Below are 9,125 nucleotides of genomic sequence, written 5' to 3' on the forward strand. Positions count from 1 at the left end.
GGCATAAAATATACACAGGAAAGCAAAAACGCTTGCATATACACACGCATATATATAATAAAGAGAAAATGGAAAAGTAAAAAAAAAAATGCACCAAATATGCATAGAAAAGCAAGCACACTAGTGAAAGGCCATGGCAAAAAGGAAAGGTTTGAGCCCACTCTTAAAAACAGCAGGAGCTGGAGCCCATCTTAAGTAATCCGGAAGGCAGTTTCAGCATCTGGGAGCATAAAAGCACAAAGCAGCTTCACAGGATCTAGATTTTACCCAACTACTAAAAGACCAGTGTCAGATGACCTCAGAGACCTGGTCAGCCCATAACCGGCAAGCTGGTTCAAGATATACTGTGGGGCCAGGCTATTCACAGCAATTTATAAACTAGGAGTAAAATCTAAAAATGTTTGAGGATACACGTATGAATAGATATCAAAATATATATTTTGACATAATACAAGTACTTTCGATCAGGCAGTAGCCATACTGAGCATATTCTGCGTTCAAGACGACTCGGAACTTAGGATATTTCAAGTGGGGAATCTCCGACTTTCGACCGCAGTGCGTCCACGCTGTTTACTCGGAGAAAAACATAAACACGGAGACAGCAGGAAACTGCTTTATTTATTTTTGGGAATATATAAATTATTTGCAGCAGCATACGCTTCTTGTCGATTTTTTGAAGATCAAAGGGGGTGCATTAGGTGAGTGCAACTTTTTATTATAAATATATATTGAAATAGATTTAAATATTTAGCATTATTTTACCGTTATCTGGTTAAGCTGGCTAGAGAAAAAAAGTGGCTGATGCATAACTTTGAAATTTCGCATATTGCTATAGGCCTAATGAATGCGAACATAAATTATTCTAACACATGAAATATTACACAACCAAATGTTCATGAAAATGTACATTGGGGCCTAAAGTCTTCGTTCCACGAACTACAAATAGTGCCATTTTGTTTACGTCACCACCGCTGAGGTCGGATAAATCGGAGATCTGAAATGATACCCGAATTTCAGACCTGTAATTCCGAGTTCGATGGCCGTTCAATTTGTTTTTTCTCTCGATCGTATCAATAGCTCCAGACTGTAGAACAATATAAATTATATCAATGTTGCTTTTCATATGAAGTCACTTCCGTGTTCCGGTCTTCAACCCGCTATTTTCATCTTCCGGACTGTCATACACACGCACGAAAGCGGCATGGCAGCGGATAACATAGCGTCTAATGGCGGGGAAACGGCGTCCTTGAACGGCGAACCGTCCGCCAAGCGACATCGGGAAAGTGGAGACGACTGTTCTCTGCCTCGGATATTGAAGCCGGAGCCTCACAATAAAGTGACGGTAGTCCTTGGTGCTCAGTGGGGAGATGAGGGAAAGGGGAAAGTGGTGGACCTCCTGGCAATGGACGCGGACATTGTGTGCAGGTGTCAGGTAAGGACACAAAAGTTACGGTAATTTATGGCCCTGTTTTGTGTACTGTTTGTGCTTACCTCCGATCAGGGACAATAGCTAACTAACGAAGCTAGCATTAAACATTAAGCCTAGGATTTGATTAACCGCCACACGTTGAACTGTGACTGGCAACAATGCTGTCTAACCTCTAACATGGGCACTTAAGAAACTGTGGCCATCACAGTGCTAACTGGCCAACGTTTTATATCTAGCCTTCTAGCCTGGCCATCGACTATAAATTTCAGAATGTGTATGTCGTAACCTAATGTCATGTGATCAGGTGTGGTTAGTCTAACTTGCCAAACTTCGGTTAGGACCTCATTGTTTTCTGCTGCTGATAACGGACTTAATCATCGTTATGTCTGTAACTAGGCCTATTTGCTGTTTTATGGTTAGTTCAACTCTATGAAGAGCACCGTGGCTGTGGCATATTTATTGTCGTCACGAGTTTAGTTGTAATTATGTGTCGAATCTAATTCTGTTTTTCTCACACTCGGTCCTACCCAGAGACTGTAAAAAAATACCACTTTGGTCGTACCACTCTGTATGCTGGTTTTCGTTGCAACCACAATTACAATCCAATAACTTTAACAAGCTGTTAATTTTTCTTAATACGTGTTGTCATGTTTAGAGGTATTGTTTACCCTCTGAAGACACATTGTCAGAAATGGCTGTGCATGCCATGAAGAATTAGTCTCCTTTTCACATTGGTATATTGCAAACGATTGCATTTTTTAACTTTTTAGGGTCCATACTTTCTTTCACTAATTAGGATCCTACTGGTTCAACCCTAATTAGTGAAAGAAAGTATGGACCCTAAAAAATAATCATTTTGTAGTCAATGAAGCATTCAAAGACAAGGCAAATGATGATAAGCCACACATGAATTGTGTTAATAAGTTTAAGGAAAGTTATGAAACTTGAACAGGTGTTGAGCAACCCTATTTTGGCCCTGCGGATTCACATCAGTCTTTCATTTGATCTGTTAAAAAATTTACCTCTTACGTAATTGTTTTTAATATAACACACTAGTGTAATGTGAATATGGTATGCATAAGTATTTCTGACATAATGTGGCTGAAGAGGTCTGAACATGAAATGCACCTAATTAAGACCAATTAACTGCTTGTTAAAATACTGGTACTGAAATTGTGGTTGCAGTGAAAACCAGCGTACACAGTGGTACCAAAGGTCTGTGTTGGGTAGCATCAAATATATTTTGTCAGAAACCTGTCTTGAAGGGGAAATGTAGATCCGCTTTCAACTAGCTTGTGCAGGTCTTCAGGAAAGGAGAGTAGCATGCAGTCCACAGGTGCCCAATTGGGGGTCACTGAAGATCGATGGAACATGGATTGAACTTCAGTGACTGAACCCTCCTATTCCCATGCAACCGCCAATTGTGCATTGCCCTATGGATCTATGCGCAATTGACCTATGCCCTGTCCTTGCACCACAGCATGGTGCCTTAACCAACCACCCAGCCATCCAGCTGCTAGCGGGGTTTTCATTTCATTCACTTAAATTGGCAAAGTAGTAAGCAAAGCCAGTTTGTCATAATTTAATTGTGGATGATCCTGTGCGCAGAATGAGCGGTGACTTGTATGACAGCCACCCTCAAATAACGTGATTCGGAATGGACTTACCTCTGTTAACCCCGGACATGTATATCTAATTGGCGCTGAAAACAAGCTGCCCTTGACAAACGGTGAAGTAGTTAGTTATACCCACGGAAAGTTTCAGACCTGTTCTTTCTGTGTTCTGGCTTCAGGGAGGAAACAATGCAGGACACACCGTGGTGGTGGACTCTGTGGAGTACGACTTCCACCTGCTGCCCAGTGGGGTTCTGAACAAAAATGCCGTCTCCTTCATTGGTATGTTCCTCTTTGAGATTCTCACACTCACTACGCCCCTTTTACATGCGAGGAATATGCACTACCAATTTCATGCTACTGACAGCATTTTTTATAGTTTTAGGTGTAATTTACTGTGATCCAGAGTTTAATATCTGGTGGTGCAGTGTTAAATTTTAAAACTGGTGCCTGGTTTGCCCTGAGTTATTCATTATGATTAGTGGTCTGATAAGTTTCATGAAAGCATTGAAGACCTGTTTGGAAATACTACAAAAAAGGTTAGATTTGCACATGTAATTTACTGATTTATGTGCTTTTGTCACATTTTTTTCTGTGTTGCAAGTACTGTGATGTAGTTTCAGCCAGCTCATTCCCAGTTATGTAATGCATTGGTTATGTAATGCCTGGGTATTTACTCAGTCCATACTGGCCTCTAACTCGCTTTCTTGCTCATGGCTTTTCAGTGCCTGGTCTGCCAGTTTGCCATCTCTGTTTTGGTGGCTCTGTCTCAGCTTCAGTCTTAAGATTAGATAAGAGAGAATTTCTAATGTCCTTTTAAGTTTGCCTCTTCCTTTCTTCCCCTCAGGTAATGGAGTTGTCATTCACCTGCCCGGACTGTTTCAGGAAGCCGAGAAGAACTTGCAGAAGGGGAAAGGTGAGATGTCACGAAAAGGAGTGAGGAATGGGAAAGGAAAGGGAAATCTATCTCTGCCAGTAATTAACAGTCATTTTGCAGCTTCAGTGTAATCTAATGTTACATTCATCAGTTGGGTTTCTGTTTTTTGTAATGCAGGACTTCAGGGCTGGGAGGACAGACTGAAGATTTCTGACCGTGCACACATTGGTAAGAATTTGTTGATTTCCGCACCCCTAGATGCTTGTTTTTTCCCCGATTCATTTTGCATGATGTGCAAAGTGAACTTTACTTCCCGTCTTGTCTTCCTCTTTAATTGGGTAGAGCAGCCCTGAGCAGCACATGCTCTTCTCTCTTTCAGTGTTTAACTTCCATCAGGCTGTGGATGGGATTCAGGAGCAGGAGAGGCAGCAGCAGGCAGGGAAAAAGTGAGTTTTTTTTTGGTCCTGCTTTTTTAAATCTCTTTCTTCTGCTCGTACAACCTTGAGACCCTCTCAAATGTCATGGGTTGGCAGGGGAGGTTTATTTTTGTAATGCAGAAACAAGTCACCCAGCTCTTATCTCTCCTTCCCAGGCAGTGTTTACAGGCTGTGTTTGAGAGTTTTGTGCTTTTTTCCTCTGTCCTTCACTATTAATCTGTGTGCGGTAGCACCACCGGGATCGTTGGATTTATTTCCCGCGAGTGTTTTGGCATGGGTACCCGCCCTGAATGTCACCACTGTTTGGATTGATTGCACTCTTCTTCTTCTGTTTTTTTAGTTTGGGTACCACCAAGAAGGGCATTGGGCCGGCTTACTCCTCCAAGGCTGCCCGTAATGGACTCAGAGTGTGTGACCTGGTGTCAGACTTTTCTGTCTTCCAGGAGAAGTGAGTGTCTCAGTATGTGTCTGCATGGCTTGTTGTAGCTTAGTGTATGTGTGTGTGTGTGTCTGTGTATGTATGTATAATGTAACTTCTTATGAATGAAGGTTATGTTGTGGGGTATTAAAAGATTTTCTTCACCACAGAAATGTGGAGGGAAATATTATGTTTTTTTTTGTTTTGATTATTATTATTATTATTATTAATAATAATAATAATAATAATAATAATAATAATAATAATAAAATGTCTGTTTTTGAACTTAGAACTGTAACATGAAGTGTTGTCATGGCAAGGTTTCAATACACTGATGATCATCTGTGATGAGTAATTAGTTTACATTGGTTATTTAATGTGTGGATGTGGGTGGTCATTTCTTGTAAATTTTAAAAATTATTTTTACATTTTATTTCTTTAAATTCATCTATTAAAAAAATTAAATAAAATTTTCCCTCCCCCCAGGTTTCGTGTCCTGGCAGGGCATTTTCAGACCATGTACCCCACCCTGAACATTGATGTGGATGCTGAGCTGGAGCAACTCAAGGTGAGTAATGAAATAACTATCGGCCTTTGTTGTCCCACAGGTCAGGAGTAGCTGTGTAAGATGGTCGGTTGGCACATAAAAAAGTCTTAACTGCGATAAAATGCTGTTGCGAATCAAGTTACTGCTAGCCGTCTCTGTAAGCCGTTTGCAATTTCATTTATACTATTGTCTTTGTTGTGGATTGTGTGCAGCTCGGGTGCATTTAATTGTGAGAATAGTACGGAATGACTACATTTTTTCGAGGAAGAATGTAATTTTTGTCTAAAAACCATTGTTAAAGGCCATTGGCTTTAACTGTTGAACCCAAGTACCCTATTTATAAATTCATAAGTAATGTTATATTCAGACTTTTCTTGCTAAAGTGAAGATACAATTAAGTGTTCATTAAACAGGAAGTAAAATTATGATCATTTGTTGCTCACAGGAAGACATGCTGTAATGCTTTCACGAGTGGTAAAGTTTTCTGACATGTGCAGTTTTAATACTAGAAAAAGTTTCCTTTTAGAAACAGTATTTCAGAAAAAGAAGTGTTTTTGAACCCACCTTTAAATATTCCTCACCTCTGTCACTCAGGGCTTTGCAGAGAGACTCCGCCCCCTGGTGACTGACGGTGTGTACTTCATGCACAAGGCTCTCACTGGACCCAGCAAGAAAATCCTGGTGGAGGGGGCCAATGCCGCCTTGCTGGACATAGACTTTGGTGAGATGGAGTTGGGATAATCACGTGATCTGGTCTGAACTGAAGCGTTTAAATTGCATTAAATTCACAGTATTGCTACCCGGGAATCTGTGTAAATGAAACCATTCTCCATGGAACCCTGTTAAAGCATTTGGATGCCTTTGAAGACGTTTTGGGGCAGGTGTCATTCATGGGTTAAGCAAAGTGAATTGAACAGGACCCTTGTTGTTTTTCAGGGACCTACCCCTTTGTGACTTCGTCAAACTGCACAGTGGGTGGCGTGTGCACCGGACTGGGCGTTCCTCCGTCCCATGTCGGTCGGGTGTACGGCGTGGTCAAGGCTTATACTACTCGAGTGGGGGTGGGGGCTTTCCCCACAGAACAGGACAATGTGAGTAGGCTGTGATTTCACTGCTTTTCTGTTCCTCTGTGAGTATACCATTGCGCTTTCTTGTTTGGTTTTATTTTTTCTACAGCTGTTAGTCTACTTTTTATACCCCATGAAGGTGGCGTGAAAAAAAATTGGTTCATTTCCAATGTGGAACTGAGTGTCACGCCTCATACAGCAATAAACTTAACCGACCTGAACAAAGTGTGTGTAATATGTTGCAAGTTTCATTACAGATTGCACAGGCCATGAAGTTCTGTGGAAAGTTCCTCATACTGTCCCCCAGTCCCCCTGCGTTTGATTTTGGTTCATTTTAGTGTTTTTTTTTTTGTGTGCGTGTTCCAGGAAACTGGGTCCCTGCTGCAGTCCCGGGGCAGGGAGTTTGGGGTGACGACGGGACGGCGGCGGCGCTGTGGCTGGCTGGACCTGGTCCTGGTCCGTTACGCCCACATGATCAACGGCTTTACGGCGTAAGGGTTTCTCTCGCACCATTTCTCTGTTCTTTCAATAATGAGAAACTACGTGTAAATGCATATATAGTCATTTTCACAGCACAATACCCTAATGATGAAGCTAACTTGTGTGTGAACTGTCTCTTTATCTTCCTTTTAGTCTTGCCCTTACTAAGCTGGACATCCTGGACACGTTATCAGAGATCAAGGTGGGCGTGGCTTACACAGTTGATGGAAAGCCCATTCCCAGCTTCCCCGGTGAGTTTATTGTGAGCGTACTCCACTCTGTGCAGGACAGGTTCACGCTACCCGCCATTTTGTATTTTTCGTCCCTAAATCTGGACACGGTCCATCTCTAATCCCCTCCGCAGCAAACATGGATGTGCTGACGCGGGTCTCCGTGCAGTACGAGACCCTGCCGGGGTGGTGCTGCAGCACCGAGGGGGTACGCAGCTTTGGGGAGCTCCCCCTGCAGGCGCAGAAGTACATCCACTTCATCGAGGACTTCCTGCAAGTGCCTGGTGAGTTCCAAGTGACGCTTCTCACAGGTGTAGCTTATAAACAATATAGAACTCAGACATTCTGTTGCATATGAAGATTTGCTGTTGGAATAAATCCACTGACTACAATTCCCGGGGTATATTAAGTGCAAAAATATTAGTTTTTCTTCTATGATATTGTTTACATACAGAACGATAATTTATAAGAATACAGAATTAAAACATTCTCGGAATAGAAGTGATTTAATTCTCTTCTCTCTCTCTCTCAGTGAAATGGGTCGGAGTGGGCAAGTCTCGTGAGTGCATAATCAAGTTGTTTTGATCGACCAAGGGAGTTTTGGGTCCAAGTGTCCCAGCGTGTGTTCCTGGAAAGCCATTTCAAGAATAGGACCATGATGTTTGGTGGACTGGTGCTGATACAGTGTTATCATTGTGCCAGTCGGTCCAGTTATTTTTAAAAAAACAGTTAAACTAACTTGCTTAGGGTTAAGAGAAATAGCAGGGACAGCATCCTTAGAACCCTTCTTGATTTTTTTTTTTTATGCAGAACTATAATCTAGACCTCATTTCAATCATATATCATTATAATAAATGTTTTTGTAGGCATATTTTGAAGGAGTAACGCATAACACATTTCATTTTCCAACTTTCTTCACTGGCCCAGTAGCTGTAGATTTTTCTAATCTAGGTCATTTTTTGTACACTTAAAGTTGCAGCTTGAACTTTTATACATCTTCAATTTAATAATAATATGAAATACTGTATTTCTTTTACATTCGCTTTGTGAATTTTGAATCTGAAGCACACTGGCATTTCAGTTTTACCTTGGGGAACACTTCTGTGGAGAATTTAGAATGGATGGTGGTATGGAAGTTACAAAAGGGATTTCATTTTCACTTCTTTTTACCTTTTTAAGGGATCGGTTATAACGCATTTATGTCACACGGACTTGCACCTGTCACCTTGATTGTATGTGCAAACGTGTCCAGAAATCCAGCACACCTCAGCTTGGATGTACAGTATTGTATTGAGGTTCACAATGGCATTCCTCATCATGTGATCTTGAGTGTCCCACCAAAATCTAATTCACATTCTCTTTACACTGTCACTGGCTGCTAATAAATGTATTTAAAAAATAAATTTTTAAGTGTACTTCCTCTTGGCAGTGTGTCATGCATGTTTTTGCTGTTTCTCACTGCGCGCAAATTTAGAACATCTCAAAGGCAGGAAGGATGGATGTGATCGACAATTGATATCAAAACCACAGCAAAGCGAAACTTGGAGTTTTATGCAAAGTGCAGCTGATTAATTGAAACAGCTGTTGGGAAACAGACAGTTTTGTGTATTCTGCGTTTGGGAAGTTTCCGCTGGGCCCCAGGGGGGAAGGGGGTGAGCCCCCCTGTTGTATTCAATTTCAATGTGAATGGTACCTGTTTGAATAGGTAGGATGGATTTGAATTTGAATGGTCCAATCGGAAGGAAGCACAGCCTCTATCACCAATCAGAGGCAGTGCTCCCTTTCAACAATATAATTCCACAATATGCAAATACCAGTCTACTGGAAACTATAAATCTGATCACCCACCAATACTATTTTGAACTTCCTTGCTGAGTTGTTCCCGTAGCCGGCTGCGTAATAAATCTTCCTGTTTTTACTACAAACTTTTGATCTGCTTCTTCCTGGGCTAACGGTCATTTTACCTGTTTTTGGGAACATCTTGATTCCCCTACACAGCCCATAAGAATTCAAGGCAGACGTTTATC

At 41.5% G+C, this 9,125-nt stretch overlaps 1 protein-coding gene across 1 annotated transcript; it reads left to right on the top strand.

Moving 5' to 3' along the window:
* The first annotated feature begins 1,088 nt into the window (after positions 1 to 1,088).
* adssl (adenylosuccinate synthase, like) lies at positions 1,089 to 8,513 on the top strand. The gene is made up of 13 exons (XM_064326172.1): positions 1,089 to 1,432; positions 3,222 to 3,324; positions 3,890 to 3,958; positions 4,097 to 4,147; positions 4,299 to 4,365; positions 4,697 to 4,804; positions 5,261 to 5,342; positions 5,916 to 6,042; positions 6,258 to 6,412; positions 6,755 to 6,879; positions 7,022 to 7,119; positions 7,233 to 7,382; positions 7,631 to 8,513. Exons 1-13 carry the CDS (start codon positions 1,124 to 1,126, stop codon positions 7,681 to 7,683), a joined length of 1,497 nt encoding a protein of 498 aa, XP_064182242.1. The 5' UTR covers positions 1,089 to 1,123; the 3' UTR covers positions 7,684 to 8,513.
* The last annotated feature ends 612 nt before the right edge of the window (positions 8,514 to 9,125 follow it).

This window comes from Anguilla rostrata, chromosome 3 (genome assembly GCF_018555375.3).
Source record: "Anguilla rostrata isolate EN2019 chromosome 3, ASM1855537v3, whole genome shotgun sequence".
Lineage (NCBI taxonomy): Eukaryota > Metazoa > Chordata > Actinopteri > Anguilliformes > Anguillidae > Anguilla > Anguilla rostrata.

Bases quoted from the DNA above. Each gene is read 5' to 3' on its own strand.
- adssl (XM_064326172.1), top strand. From the start codon at position 1,124: ATGAAGTCACTTCCGTGTTCCGGTCTTCAACCCGCTATTTTCATCTTC. The intron at 5,343-5,915 runs GTGAGTAATGAA...TCTGTCACTCAG, and splicing joins CTGAGCTGGAGCAACTCAAG to GGCTTTGCAGAGAGACTCCG. The intron at 6,413-6,754 runs GTGAGTAGGCTG...TGCGTGTTCCAG, and splicing joins TCCCCACAGAACAGGACAAT to GAAACTGGGTCCCTGCTGCA.